At 36.5% G+C, this 16253-nt stretch overlaps 1 protein-coding gene across 1 annotated transcript in view; it reads left to right on the top strand.

Annotated features, from left to right (window-relative positions):
• Positions 1–11290, top strand: part of ZPLD1 (zona pellucida like domain containing 1) — a 43961-nt gene extending 32671 nt beyond the window's left edge. Inside the window, exons 7-10 of the mRNA XM_021070499.1 lie at positions 329–500; positions 1713–1821; positions 8890–8919; positions 9318–11290. Coding sequence (XP_020926158.1) covers positions 329–500; positions 1713–1821; positions 8890–8919; positions 9318–9493 — 487 coding nt within the window. The 3' untranslated portion in view covers positions 9494–11290. The remainder of the gene's footprint in view (positions 1–328; positions 501–1712; positions 1822–8889; positions 8920–9317) is intronic.

Below are 16253 nucleotides of genomic sequence, written 5' to 3'. Positions count from 1 at the left end.
ATGTGAATGGGGCATGGAAAGATGAATAGAGAAACTTTCTGCTATATTTATTTTGTACTGTTTGGATTTTTGAACTGTATGGAAGTATATAGTTCCTTTAAAAATTCACAGTAAAATTATAATCAGAAACTGACCTGTTTAAATTTCATGATACAGGTCACTCATATATCTGTTGAGTTAGCTTGTTCTCTTATTAAATATCTAACATGACATGATTTCGTTAGCTCTTGATGTAATAGGATACTCTTAATACTGCAGAAATTAATTTACAAATCACAGTGGGTTGGTGATTTCCAGTAATATCGTTTTCGCATTGTCTAAAATGTAGCTGTGACAAAGATCCTCAGACCACCGTCATTGAAAACGGCAGAAGCCAGCGGGGCCGCTTTTCCTTTGAAGTGTTCCGATTTGTGAAACACAAGAATCAGAAAATGTCCACCGTTTTCCTGCACTGTGTTACCAAGCTCTGCAGAGCTGATGACTGCCCCTTCCTTATGCCAGTATGTTTTTAGCAATTTTATTTTTTACTATTGACTTGATCTAAACTGAAGATTATCAACTATTAGGGACTAATTTCTACATAGAAAGTGGATATGCATCAGGTGAGATAGGTTGAGGAAGGATTTTTTCATTAATCTAGTAAAGATTTTTTGAATGCCTACTTTGAGCTAAGCATTATACTGGGGATACAGAGAAATGTGCATGAGGTCTGAATTCACTTAATTTATCCTTTAGGTACTGGAGATAGTCATGGAAGTTTCAGAAATAAGACAAAAATGTTATGGTGCAAAGGCAGACATGCATATGGATTGTAGTAAGAGCATTATTTACCATTGTGAGGGAAATGAAACAGGAGGGGTTAGGAGGTTCAGTGGAAGAGATGTGACTTTGAAGACAGATGAACCCCAAAGGGAGAAAATCAAGAGTGTGACAGATACTCCATACCAAAGGATGGTCAAAGTCACAGACACATGAAATGGAATAACAATTCCTTCAGCAGGGCTATGGAGCAAAGTAGAGGATGACGGAATGACAGGAAAACCTGGGGAGGGGAAGACTGGTGCTAGAAATGTAGATGGAGCCAGATGACTTGGGAAAGCTGTGAAAGGTATGGATCTGAATTCTATACAGCTGCCACTAAAATATAAACCCATTTATTCATGAAGAAAAAAAAAATCTATTTCTGACAGACCCCCTTAGGGTCATATCAATATTAACCTGAGAAAAATGCAGTCACATTATTTGATTTGGAATAGCTTTAATATGTTTAGGCATATGCTCAAATTCATGCATTTCTTCACAATAATCGACTGCTTTAGTCCTAACTAGCTATATCAGATGGGATTAAATGGAGAGTCCTCATTTCCTTGGCTCTGTGCTGACCAACATTTCAGGAAAAGATTTATTAAAAGCTTGAGAAAAATAAAAGTAGAAATGTTTGATAAACACAGCTCTTTTTCAAGAGATCTACTGAGCTATGTAAATTAATGAGGCAAGGCACAATTACCACAGGAGGAAATAAGAAATGCGGCCCAAGCCAGGATGAGAAACACTGTAGCAGTTATAAGCAAAGTAATTAAATAAATGCACAGAAGTAAATGAATAAAATTAAACATGTAGTATCTCTTCCAAAAGAATCTGCTTTCCAAATGGCCATAAAGAAACAATTTTGTGCCGGTGTGGAATTTCATTTGTTTCCATTATCTCCTTAGATTTGTGGCCACAGAGAAAGGCGGGATTCCAGGAGAAGGGCCACTTGGAGCCCCCAGAGCACTTCTGGAAACGCCGTCCTCTCGGCGGGTCCCATCATTACTCGGAGTGGTAAGAGAGCTCCTCCTTTTGTGTGTAATAATAGACGGTTCCAAAATGGCTTGTTTCTGGGCTTCTAAGGGGAACTTAAGGTGGTTCCTAAAGAGTACTAATTAACTGTGAGACAGATCAGCTGCTAGACACTTTAATTTCACGGTGGTTTCCTGTTTATTCAACTTTATACAAAGGGCGATACTGTCTTTACCACATTCCTCTAAACACACACACACACACACACACACACGCACAAGTATATGGTGCTAGATATGTTACATTTGCCCTTCTGGGTCCACTCGGTCCTTCCCTGGCCCCTCTCTGAGCTTGAAGTTTGGCCTATGTGAACTCCTTGCACTGGCTGCCTTGTTGGTTAGTTTCTGGTTGGGCTTGGCCAATAGGTGGCACTGTCAGAAGACAGGCCTTAAATTCACACAGCTCCAGCCAGACAGCTCTCTCCTTTTATAACCACTCTCTCAGAGTTCTGGAAACCCTCCCTTAAACCCAGAGTCCAGTAAACTTGAATTTCTCTTGTGAATTCCCTCCATCTTTATAAATAGTCCTATTAAATCTCCTTAAATTGCCAGTTTGAATACCATTTGCTTCCTCACAGGATCCTGAATAGCATGTGAATATCCAGACCAGTGCACTCATTCATGGTCATGAATCTAAAGAATACAACTGCTTATACACATACATTCTCATGTATGCTAATATTTGTGCATGCATTGTCATACCTGTACACACACACTCTCCAAAGGGATGATGCTTTAGGAGGATGAACCCAGAGACATTCAGAATCAATTGGATAAAACAGACATCTGTATTGTAAACAATACACACTGAAGTCTGAAAGACTGGTTCTAGTTCCAGCTTTTGTTCTAATAAGCTGTGGACTTGGGATTTTATTTCACTTCTCTGGGAAAATGTTTCTTCATTTTTAAAATAAAGGGTTTGAAAAAGTGGCCTTTCAGATTCTTTCTAACTCTACAGTTTTAAATTTGTCTAAGGAGAAAAGCAGAATTCTGATTTGGATTATATGCTAATAATTTTCCCCTATTTTATATTAGCCATAGGCTATCATTATGTTTCAATTTGATTATCTTTACCTTTTTTCCCACATCTCCTGTCCCATAATGAAAAGAAACTTTTGCCTAAAAGAGGCAATTAAGCGAAAACTAGTTTGGGCCTAAAAAATCCAGACAATTGCATTAATGATTCACTCATTCTTTGTTTAGACATAATAGTATTTATTTAAAAAAAAAAACCTAATAGGCTTCTTAAATAATGCAGGAATTTTTTGAACATAAAATTTCAAAATTAGTCTATTCTCCCTGAGGGTTTGGTATGCTTTGAATGGTTTGAAAATGACTAGTGTGTGGTTTGTCAAAGGCCAAATTTTATCTATCCCTAGCTGTCAGAAGTAGCTCAAAGAATTAATCTGCATGGAAACTCAGCTTTTGTTGCCAGTAATTAGGAATGTTTTTGGATAGGCACAGTAAAAAGCATTCTCATTTCTATGGAGCATATCTGGAGTCAGTTTGCTGTAAGCAAAGAACCTTGAAAGTGTCATCTCTCTAAACATGTTGGGTAGATGACTTTCCTCCTTCTTAACTTTCTTCTTACCTAGACCAAATTAAATTTAAATATTACAAATTTGAAATAATTTGCTAGTGTAAGATAATTTTAAAACAGACCCAAATTACTGAGACCCCCAAAATCCCAGTAAAGATTACTACATATACCCTTCTAATCTTACCATAGCTAACCAGCTATCCAGAGGTTTCACCCACACCATGTCTTGTCATCCAAAATATCTATGCTGAAACCTCAAAGAGTTAATGTCTTTAATAACAGTGCCTCTGATATCATGCCTGAATTTCTTCCTTTATTTATTTCCCAGTTGCATTGTATCTTTATCATCTTGGTCTTCTGCTAGCAAAGCCTCCAAAGGATGTTTACATCTTCAGATTCCTATCATTCTTCTCTCACTCTCTGTGGATTGATTTCTTGCAATTTTGATAAATAGCAGCAGGATGGTCCTGATTTATGGATCTCATGGTGGCTTCAGTGCCTAGAAGACCATGTATAACAATGTTTACATTATAACATTGAAATACCCAGCAAAAATTTTTATATTAAATTCCATATAAACACAACTCAGAAATCAAGCTAAATCCATCCACAGGCAAATTCTATTTTTTTAAGATTTTTATTTTCTCTATAATGGTTGATTTACAATGTTCTATCAATTTCTGCTATACAGCAAAGTGACCCAGTGCACTCTCTCTCTTTCTCTCTCTCCACATATATGTGTGTGTGTGTATATATATATATATATATATATATATATACATATATATGTGTATATACATTGTTTTTCTAGCATTATCCTCCATCATGTTCTATCACAAGTGACTAGATGTAGTTCCCTGTGCTATAGAGCAAGATATTGCTTATCTACTCCATATGCAATAGTTTATATCTACTAATCCCCAAATCCCAGTCCATCCCACTCCCTCCCTCTTCCTCTTGGCAACCAAAAGTCTGTTCTCCAAGTCTATGAGTTAATTTATTTTCTTTAGATAGCTTCATTTGTGCCATTTATTAGATTCCAGATATAAGTGATATCATATGGTATTTGTCTTTCTCTTTATGACTTACTTCACTTAATATGGAGTCTCTAGTTCCATCCATGTTGCTGCAAATGGCATTATTTTGTTCTTTTTTATGGCTGAGTATTATTCCATTGTGTATATGTATGTCATCTTCTTAATCCATTCATATGTCAATGGATATTTAGGTTGTTTCCATGTCTTGGCTATTGTAAATAGTGCTGCAATAAACATAATGATGCATGTATCTTTTTCAATGAAATTTTTGTCCAGATATATGGCCAGGAGCGGGATTGCTGAGTTATATAATAAGTTCTATATGTAGTTTTCTGAGGTACTTCCATACTGTTTTCCATAGTGGTTGTACCAGTTTACATTCCCACCAACAGTGGAGGCAGGTACCCTTTTCTCCACATCCTCTCTGGCATTTATTTGTTGACTTATTAATGATGACCATTCTGACTGGTGTGAGGTTGTGTTTCATAGTAGTTTTGATTTGCATTTCTCTATAATTAGTGATGTTGAATATTCTTTCATGTGCCCATTGGTCATTTGTATATCTTCTTTAGAGAAATGTCAATCCAGGTCTTCTGCCCCTTTTTCAATTGGGTTTTTGGGTTTTTAGGTTTTTTGCTACTCAGTTATATAAGTTGTTTCAGACAATATTACAAAGCTACAGTAATCAAGATAGTGTGGTACTGCTACCAAAATAGACATACAGACCAATGGAACAGAGTAGAGAACCCAGAAATTAACCCAGATACATATGGTCAATTAATCTTCAACAAAGGAAACAAGAATATAAAATGGGAAAAATGCGGCTTTTCAGCAAGTGATGCTGGGAAAACTGCATATAAATCAATGAAACTAGAACACATCCTCACACCATGCACAAAAATAATCTCAAAATGGATTAAAAACTTAATCGTAAAACAGACACCATCAAACTCAGAAGAGAATATAGGCAAAACATTCTCTGATATCATCCGTACAAATGTTTTCTTAGGTGGTCTCCCAAGGCAACAGAAATAAAAACAAAAATAAAAACCAGTGGGACCTAATCAAACTGACAAGCTTTTGCACAGCAAAGGAAACCATAAAAAAAAAAAAAAAAAAACCAAAAAGATGATCTACTGATCAGGAGAAAATAGTTTCAAATGATGCAACTGACAAGGGTTTATTCTCTAAAATATACAACACAAGCAAATTCTGTATAAATTTAATGTCCATCTTGAAGACTGAGGCTACCTTCTACCCTTGGTTTCTCTTTATTTTTACTTTAGTTCAGCTTGAATTTATCTCTGCAGTTCCTGTGACTGATTTTCATCGACAAGTCCAATTTTAGGCTGATTTGCTCTCTTTAAAGCTCTCCAACACATGTAATTCTTGCCCTGTTTACTCATTGAACCACTCCTTCCCCTAGACATCTGGTTTGGGTCAAGTTTAATAAGCTGTTAAACCTCATAACTTATGTCTTGTTTTGTTTCACTCTAGTGAAATAAAATCCATTCTGGTTATTTTTAGCCAAAATTGTTAATCCTTATATTAATTGATTTAGGAAAATAATCATATCCTTAAAATTGAAAATCCTGAAAATTCATTAGGTGTTCTTATTTTAAGCTCTGAGGTGTTAAAACCATTTGCTAGGTAAATGCTTATCATTGGGTACAATTCTGTAAGTTTGAAGGCATAATCGCTGGAAAATAGTAGTACCTAATTTTTTTTTCTTTATAAATTCCTATGGAGAAGTTCAAGCCAAACCTTTTCCCAATTAGTATAATTGAGTTCTATGGGTAGCTAATTATTCTTTCTAGCACATTTATTTACAGGGGATAACTGCTCTTCTAGGAACTGGGAGTGTAATAGAGAAAGGGCCACAACGTTTGTCCTCGGTGATCTTAGAGTTCAAAAGTAGAGATAGACTATTAATGGCCATAACACAGTGGAGGGTAAAAAGTTCTGAGGTTCTCAACTTGAAATATGTGTCTCATTTCACTATGTAGGTAATAAAAGACTTAAAAAATAGTTTGCTTGTGCTGAGAAAAGAAAAATATTCACTTTGCAAATATCTTTGCATATGTTTCTTTTTCCATTTATTTCAGCTACTTAGAGAAAAGCAGAGAATGGCAATATATCTGTCACTTCTGACTTTCAGACAGTATTGCTACTATTGCTTTTCTCCTATGGGTCCTCAGCTATCTTTATGTTTTTTAGAGTTCACCAAGTTTAGAATTCCAGTCTGTTCAAATTCCAGAAGGTGTCTTTTAGCATATATGTATATAAGACCAACTCAGTGAGAGAAAAACAGAAGTGAATGGTGACAAAATGCTCATGGGAAAATCTACCCCTTTCTAGACAGTGCTTTGATTGCCTTTGAATGTTGATGATCCTAAAACTGCAGGATATCAGGAACAGCAGAAAACAGATAACAGATAAAGTTATTCTCCTTACTATTATTCGCTATCAAATACAATCCCAAAGAGCATTCAAACATTATATGCTCTGCTTTCAGTTATCTGCCAAAGATAGGATGCTTTCAGTTTGTTTGTTTGTTTTTGTTTTAGGGCCTCACTTGCAGGAGGTTCCCAGGCTAGGGGTCAAATCAGAGCTGCTGCTACCAGCTTACATTTCAACCCTGGATCATTAACCCACTGAGTGAGGCCAGGGATCGAACCCATATCCTCATGGCTACTAGTTGGGTTCATTACCGCTGAGCCACAATAGGAATTCTAGGATGCTCTCTGTTTTTCACAGTCCTGCACTTGCAGCTGGTATGGCTTTTGGCATTTTTGTCCCCACATACAGATTTTGTCCACAGCCAAGTCCTTGTGGGTGACGGCCAGAAGTGTTGGTGGTAATATAAGAGAGAAGGGGATATTCTGATTTTGTTTATTAGCGTGATATTGCAGAAAATAGTCTGTATACCCAGTCATGGAACTTTTGCTTAATTTGGGATAAGGAGGCAGCTTTCTATTCTTTAATAGGATTTTTTTTTTTTAAAAAGCAAATAAATGTGATTTCTAAACAAAGAATAACTTTAGAAAGGCATTTGAGAGCATCATATATCCTCCTCCATGTTCTAGTGGGCAGTTTGTTTTGGGAATTTTTTGATGAATTCATCACAATGGATGTGTCTCAGTTATTTCCATGAGAAGGAATTATCTATATAAAATGATGTTGGTTGGAGGTTAGGATTTTCCCAAGGATGTCCTATAACGAAAATTTATGGTTTTCCTTTTGTATTATAGTAAAGAATTCTATGAATGGGCACTTTTTTTTTTTTTTTTGACATTGTAATTCAGGATCAAATAGCAGAACCATCATTTCTGCCAAAACTCATATGTCTGAAAAGAAATGTCATCAGATATCTTATAAATATCTCACCAGGTTCTCACATCAATTGTTTTAAATACTAATCCTGGGAGTTTTGTAGCTTGAGATATTCATCTCTTTTACTAAAAAAATGTTTCCCATACATGGCTAGTTTATATTATTTTAGAAAAAGGACTCTGAAACTGAGCTTTTATATAAGCATAGGTCTACTTTATCAAAGTTTCTTCATCTGTAAAATGGGGGTAGTGATAATATACAAACTATATGGCAATTATGAGAATTAAATGTGATAACATATGAAACAGCACTTTGTAAACTGTGTGGCAGTACATACACATTAATTGTAATAATATTTATACTCCAGAATCAGTCAAATGCATTTTATGGTTCAAATAAACCCTCACAGACATATAAACACCCACATACTTAAACACAAATATAAAATCCACTCGTTGCATAAGCTCAAGGGTTAATTTGCTATGTGATGCCAAAATGGCTAACAAAAATTGGGAAACCAAGTGAATTGAATTTATTATGTTTGCAAAGGAAAAGTGAAAAATCAACTGCTTCAGTCTTTTACTCAACAGTTGCAAATAAACTACAGCTCAAGCTCCAGAGTCATGTTTTCCTCTCATTTAGTTATTAAGTGTGAATTTATCTTCTTGGAACTTAAAATGTTGTTTTTGCAGATTATGATGGGCAAATTGGCATCACTTAAAATAGACTGGCACTAAATAATGAATATTTCTCTATAACAGAATAACAAATGGCAGGTTATAGGGCTCTGATAAATGTAATAGCTATTAACAATTACTGCCCCCACTAACCTGATTGGAGAGACAATGATGAAGCAAAATTGGCAGGAAAGAAGGCAGCACAGTATGCTTTGTGATTATATTTGTGTGCCCAGGGTAGTGGCAGGGTGTGGGCTTGGGGGAATGGATAAATGATGAAATCTCAGACGTGTGGAACAGGAAATAGGAAAGCAGATTGTTTAGGGGGACTTTCATTATTGCCCTCCCCAGTAAGCTTGTGGACGAAGGTGAAAGGACATGTAGGTAAAAAGTATTATAGAATTATAATAAATATAGGTAAATATTTACAATATTGATTTTCTTTTCCTTTCTCCGCACTCTAGATGAGACTCCAACCAACAATTCACAGCTTGGTAAGACAATTAACATGTATTGAAAGTGAAAGAAAACTTTAAATGTTTAAATGTTTAAAAAATGTTAAGTATTTTTTCAGGATTAGTCGCAAAACTGTGGTCATTGAAATGCAATGAGCTCCGGTTTTACATGTTTTTTACATTTTAAATAACAGTTTGTGGAGGATTTCTGAACTCCTATGCAAACTGTTGGTCAATTTTTTTTGGGGGGGGGTGATGCCCAGAGTATGCCAGGCCTCCAAATCATATAATCCTTTGGGTGTTGAAATTATAGTCAAATAAGTGGCACATCGTCTTCTCTGCAAGATACTGATAACATGCTTTGCAGATATAAACTGGGACAAGCTGAGATAAACTCTGACATTGAACCTGTCCACTATGTGTATTATTACTTGCAGGTTCTCCAAATGAACCTCCTTTCCAGTTAAATGCTGTCACCAGTGCACTGATATCAGGAATGGTCATTCTGGGAGTCATGAGCTTTTCGCTTCTCACGTGCTCACTGGTCCTTCTGCACAGGAAGGTGCCCACCAGCTTGGCGTTGAATGGGGTACAAAACCCAGTCTTTGACTGACTGTAACAGGTCCCTGCTCTCTGGAGAAAGCTTCACTGACTCCGCTGTGTGACTGTGGTCAGTGCTCTGTCTACATTGAATGCCAGTCAGCATTTTATATTTGTAGGTTTGATAGATTTCACAGTGTAGCTTGTCAGCATGACAATAGTGAAAGAATTCTGATAATATTGCTCTTGTCACATATCTGCGGTCAGCCCGATTTGGATGGCACCTATGGGTACACTGACAATAAGCTAACAATATTCAGGACTTAGATCTTACAGGATCAGTTATGATTTCATTTTATTTCATTTTCCTTTTGACGATTAGTTTTAGAGATAAAAGGTAGCCATAGAAAAAAATTAATTTGTTGCATTTTACCTGCTAAGCATTAAAACCCATTGCGATGGCATTTAGATTTGCATGTGTGGTCCTGATATGAAAGTTGCTTTTAGTTTAATTCCAGATAATTGCAGCTTGGAGCTATGGTTTAATTGGACTGGCCAATTTGGACACCTGAGATTTAATTTCTGATTCTATGACCTTCTGTGTTTTGGACTGATTTCCATGTCTGATGACATTCATTTAACAACAACAACAACAAAAAGCAAAACCAAAAAACCCAAGTAAGCTCTTGGGAAATGTATAGTGTATCCTAACCCGGAGGAGCACCCATTTGTGTGGCACACTGTAAAAATACTCAGTAAACTCCAAAGGATACTAAGTGACCCCAGATCATTATTCATTTGATAGAAGTGGCTGTGATTAGTTTTCTCCTTCTGGCTCAAGTGAGAACATCAGCACATGTTCACTCTGCTCTGAGGTAAACCAGTCAGCTGCTGTTGCAGCTGTGTTTCCAGTAGTGTAAAAACTGCAAAGATTATTCTTAATTCAAGAACCATTATGTGAGAAAACAAACAGTGTTTGTGGGAAGACATTATCCCTACACACAAGCATAATGTTCCTATGTAGCTTTTTTTTTTTTTTTAGCAACCTAAGTTCCTGACCCCACCCCCGTCACTCCCAGAACAAAGGTGGAACAGGCTAAATGTGTTTTGCAGAACTTTGCTGGAGTCCCCATGAAAAAAAAAATAAAAAATGTTGCTTTTCTTTCAGATTTCTGATGCAAAGTATATAGTCTGAAGGTCTAATTTTTCAGGTGTTTTCTTGAAGGTGTCATGATTGCCATGGGATAAACAGTATTTTCCTCTAACAGTAAACTGCAAGAAACATTTATTCTTTATCAGTTTTGAAAAAAAATTAAAAAGCTAATGTTTAAGCAGCCTATATTCTTACAAAAAAATCAACTTTCCCTTTTTCACTCTATCCACACAATGGAACAGATAAAACAATTCAATGACAAACACCAGAACTTAGCATGTGCAGCTACTAGAAGTGCTATTTTTAACTATAAAAACTGCTATACAGACTAATTTCTATTCAACATTTGTGACCTAGTATTCTGGGCTTAATTTTACTATACTACATGCAAATCACTCTGCGATTTTAGATTTGTTTCAAATGAAGTGCCTATGCTCTGATGTTAATAATTAAATCAATCATCAAATCAAAAAACACCTTTTCTCCAATTTGGCTGAATAGTTCAGAAGAAACTATTTGTATTACAATAATTAGCTATATAATTGCTTCGGCTTTCTCTTTTAAGCTATACACACAATCAGAAGGAAATCAGATCTGAAAAATCTCTGGATAACACCTTTACCGTAACAAGGTCTAACACGCAGAAAGCCAGTCTAGGAGTTCCTGTCATGGCTCAGTGGAAACAAACCTGAGTAGTATTCATTAGGATGGGGATTTGATGCCTGGCCCTGCTCAGTGGGTTAAGGATCTGGCGTTGCCTTGAGCTATGGTGTAGGTAGCGGATGTGGCTCAGATCTGGCGTTGCTGTGATATAGGCCAGCAGCTGCAGCTCCAATTCAGCCCCTAGCCTGGGAACTTCCATATGCTACAGGTGTGGCCCTAAAAAAAAAAAAAAAAAAAAAAGCCAATCTCCTCTTCCTTGTGTTACTTCACATTTTGAAGTGACCATTCTGAATTTTATCTGCATTGGCAAACTTTATCTGTATTAAAGGAAAAATCCTACAGAAAAAAATATAGACCCTGCTATTTATATGATCCTCTCTGTACATGGATAGTATTGACATATTCTGGTAAATGAATTTCAAATACTTTAAGTGAATTGCCATTGATCTGAGAATTAAATCCTATGAATAGGACATTATATCATTGAAACCAGTTTGTCAGTTTGATTTTTGTGCTTTGGAGATAGCTACTGTTTCAGCTGTTGACTTGTGAAATTCTGTATACCATTTTATAAAACTGAATAATGGACATATCATTTTGAAAGCAACTTAAATCTAATTATTTTTTTTACCACTCTTACATCATAAATTGGAGATCCAAAGCTATAATGAGACAAACCAGGTTGCCCTATATATCTTTGTTCTTATAAACCTGCAGTTATATGTAGTAATTAGTTATACTAAATGTCCAGTTGTGATAGTATGAAAACCTTACAAAATATGTGCAAATGTTCCTTCAGTTTTAATACCTCAAACTGTTTTTTTGCACTTCAGGGGTAAGGTTTGATGACATGTAAAAGATGATTGTTTAATAAAATAACTGTAAATGAATATCTTTAAAACAGAGACTTTTTTGTTTGTTTTTGTTTGGGCTTTGGCTTTAAGATATATCTCCTTCCTACTCTCAACCATCTATTCCTATTTTCACAAACATTAAGAAAGATTAGAACTTAAGCTGCGTTGGAGTTCTCTTGTGGCTCAGTGGGATAAGGATCTGGCATTGTCATTGCAGTGGCTCAGGTTGCTGCTGTGGCTTGGGTTTGATTTCTGGCCAGGGAACTTCTGAATGCTGTGGATATGGCAATAAATAAATAAATGAATAAATAAATAAAGTCAAATAAAATGAGGCATAGCTTGAAGAATTCCCAGCACACTTAAAAAGAGAGAACTGTAACAGTATGGAGAGCCTTCTGTCAAGACTGGGGGGGGCTATTAGGCTAGCACACATTTGCCTTCATTTTCTATTTATAGGAAAAATAGCAAGCTGACCATAGATCAATTGCTTTTGGAAATGAGCTTCCTCAATTATTTACAAGAGGAGAGACATTTAATCTAAAACAATCCATATTTATAATTTAGAAAAAAATATGCTTGGGTAGTAAACAAAACAAATACCAGCATTAGCTGGTGTATTAGTCAGGGTTCTCCAGAGAAAAAGAACTAATAGGATGTGTATACACACACACACACACACACACACACACACACACACACACACACGCAGAAGAGATTTGTTTTATGGGATTGGCTTCCGTGATTAGGGAGGCTGACAAGTCCCCAGATCTGCAGTGGGCAAATTGGACACCCAGGAGAGCTGGTGAGATATTTCCAGTCTGAAAGCCAGAGGGCTCAGGAACCCAGAATAACCATTGTTTCATTTTTTGTCCAAAGGAGGGAATAAACCAGTGTCCCAGTTAGAAAAGTAGTGAGGCAGGAGGAATTCCCTCTTATTTAGGAAGGGTTTTGGCTTTTTGCTCTATTTAGATTTCAACGGATTGAATAGGGTCCACTCACATTAGGGAGGACAATCTGCTTTACTTATTTATTAAAACATTAGATTTCTTCCAGAAACATCCCACAGACATACTTAGAATAATGTTTGACCAAATATTTAGACAAATGGTGGCCCAGTCAGGTTGACATGAAATGACCCATCATAGCTGAGAAACTTGCAAACACACCACCCATATGTATCACACCTCTATTATTAAATTTTTTTTCATTTTTATTTTTTCTGTTATATCTGGTTTATAGTGTTCTGTCAATTTTACACTACACAGCAAGGTGACCCAGCCACACATACATGCATATATTATTTTTTCTTACATAATCATGCTACATCAGAAGTGACCAGACATAGTTCCGAGTGCTGTACAGCAGGATCCATTGCTTATCCACTGCAAAGGCAATAGTTTGCATGTATTAACCCCAAATGCCCAGTCCATCCTACTCCCTCCCCACCACCTTGTCAATCACAAGTCTGTTCTCCATGTCCATGATTTTCTCCTCTGTGGAAAGGTTCAAATGCACCATATATTACATTCCAGATATAAGTGATATCATATGGTATTTTTCCATTTCTTTCTGACTTACTTCACCCAGTATGAGCGTCTCTAGTTCCATCCATGTTGCTGCAAATGGCATTATTTTGTTCTTTTTTATGACTGAGTAGTATTCCATTGTGTATGTGTATCATGACTTCAATTTTTTTATTACTCAGATGAATTTATCACATCTATAGTTGTATAATGAGCATGACAATCCAATTTCACAGGATTTCCATCCTATAACCAAAGCTCATCCTGCCACCCTACAAACTGTCTCCTCCAGAGGCCGTAAGTTTTTCAAAGTCTGTGAGTCAGCATCTGTTCTGCAAAGAAGTTCCGTCTGTCCTTTTTACAGACCCCACATGTAAGTGATAGCATTTGATGTTGCTGTCTCATTGTATGGCTGACTTCACGTAGCATGATAGTTTCTAGGTCCATCCATGTGGCTAAAAATGCCGATTATTTCGTTCTTTTTAGTGTCTGAGTAATATTCCATTGTGAACATGTACCACCTCTTCTTGATCCACTCCTCTGTCGATGGACAGTTAGGTTGTTTCCATGTCTTGGTTATTGAAAATAGTGCTGCAATGAACATTGGAGTACATGTGTCTTTGCAAGTCATGGTTTTCTCTGGATAGATGCCCAGGAGTGGGATTGCTGGATCAAATAGTAGTTCTATGTTTAGTTTTCTGAGGGATCTCCATACTGTTTTCCACAGTGGTTGCACCAACTTACATTCCCACCAACAGTGTACTAGGGTTCCTTTTTCTCCACACCCTCTCCAGCACTTATTGTTTGTGGACTTTGTGATGCTGGCCATTCTGGCTGGTATAAGGTGGTACCTCATAGTGGCTTTGATGTGCATTTCTCTAATAATGAGTGATGTTGAACATCTTTGCCATCTGTATGTCTTCTTTGGAGAATTGTCTGTTTAGATCTTCTGCCCATTTTTTGATGGAGTTGTTTGTTTTTTTGGTATGGAGCTGCAGAAGGTGTTTATAAATTTTGGAGATGAATCCCTTGTCAGTTGATTCACTTGCAAAGATTTTCTCCCATTCTGTGGGTTGTCTTTTTGTGTTGTTTAGGGTTTCCTTTGCTGTGCAGAAACCTTTAAGTTTGATTTGTTTATTTTTGTTTTTATCGTCAATACTCTAAGAGGTGGATCTGAGAAGATGTTGCTGTGTTTAGTCAGAGAGTGTTTGGCCTATGTTTTCTTCTAAGAGTTTGATAGTGGCTGGTCTTCTATCTAGGTCTTTAATCCATTTGGAGTTGATTTTTGTGTATGGTGTTAGGGAGTGTTCTCATTTCATTCTTTTCCATGTGGCTGTTGCGTTTTCCCAGCACCACTTATTGAATAAGCTGTCTTTTCTCCCATTGTATATTCTTACATACTTTGTCATAGATGAGTTGGCTGTAGGTGCACGGGTTTAATTCTGGGCTTTCTAATCTAATCTATATTTCTGTCTTTGTGCCAGTACCATATGGTTTTGATGATTGTTGCTTTGTTGTATCTTCTGATGTCAAGGAGCCTGATTCCTCCAGCGACATTTTTCTTTTTCAGGATGTCTTTGGCTATTCTGGGTCTTTTGTGCTTCCAAACTTTGTACTATTTTGATCGAGTTCTGTGAAGAATGTCCTTGGTAATTTGATAGGGATTGCATTGAATCTGTAGATTGCCTTGGGTAGTATAGTCATTTTGATAATACTGACTCTTCCAATGCAAGGACATGGTATGTCTTTCCATCCATTTGTGTCATCTTTGATTTCTTTCATCAGTTTCTTATAGTTTTCAGAGTACAGGTCTTTTGTCTCTTTATGTAGGTACAGGTCTTTTGTTTTCCTAGGTATTTTATTCTTTTGGATGTGATGTTAAGCAGGATTGCTTCCCTAATTTCTCTTTCTGCTTTTCATTGTTAGTATGTTGAAATGCAGTCATATTTGTGTATTAATTTTGTATCCTGTGACTTTGCCAAATTCATTGATAAGCTCTAACAGTTTTCTGATAGAGTCTTTAGGATTCTTAGGTATAGTATCATGTCAGCTGCTTTCCAATTTGGATTCCTTTTATTTCTTTTACTTCTCTGATTACTGTGGCTAGGACTTCCAGAACTATGTTGAAGAGTAGTGCTGAGAGTGGACAGCCTTGTCTTGTTCCTGATCTCAGTGGGAATTCTTTCAGCTTTTCACCATTGAGAATGATGTTTGCTGTGGGTTTGTCATATATGGTCTTTATTATGTTGAGGTAGGTTCCTGCTTTGCCCACTTTCTGAAGGGTTTTTATCAGAAATGGGTGATGGATTTTGTCAAAGGCTTTTTCTGTGTCTATTGAGAGGATCATATGGTTTTTATTCTTCAGTTTGTTAATGTGGTGTATCACACTGATGGATTTGTAGATATTGAAGAACACTTGCATCCCTGGGATAAATCCCACTTGACCATGATGTACAATCCTTTTGATGTATTGTTGGATGCAGTTTGCTAGTATTTTGTTTAGAATTTTTGCATCTATGTTCATCAGTAAAATTTGCCTGTAGTTTTCTTTTTTTGTGGTATCTTTGTCTGGTTTTGGTATTAGGGTGATTGCGGCCTCATAGAATGTGTTTGGGAGTATCTCTTCCTCTGCACTTTTTT

This window comes from Sus scrofa, chromosome 13, assembly GCF_000003025.6.
Source record: "Sus scrofa isolate TJ Tabasco breed Duroc chromosome 13, Sscrofa11.1, whole genome shotgun sequence".
Classification (NCBI taxonomy): domain Eukaryota; kingdom Metazoa; phylum Chordata; class Mammalia; order Artiodactyla; family Suidae; genus Sus; species Sus scrofa.
Note: the sequence above shows the minus strand (reverse complement) of the source record. Positions and strands in the feature narration are given on the sequence as shown.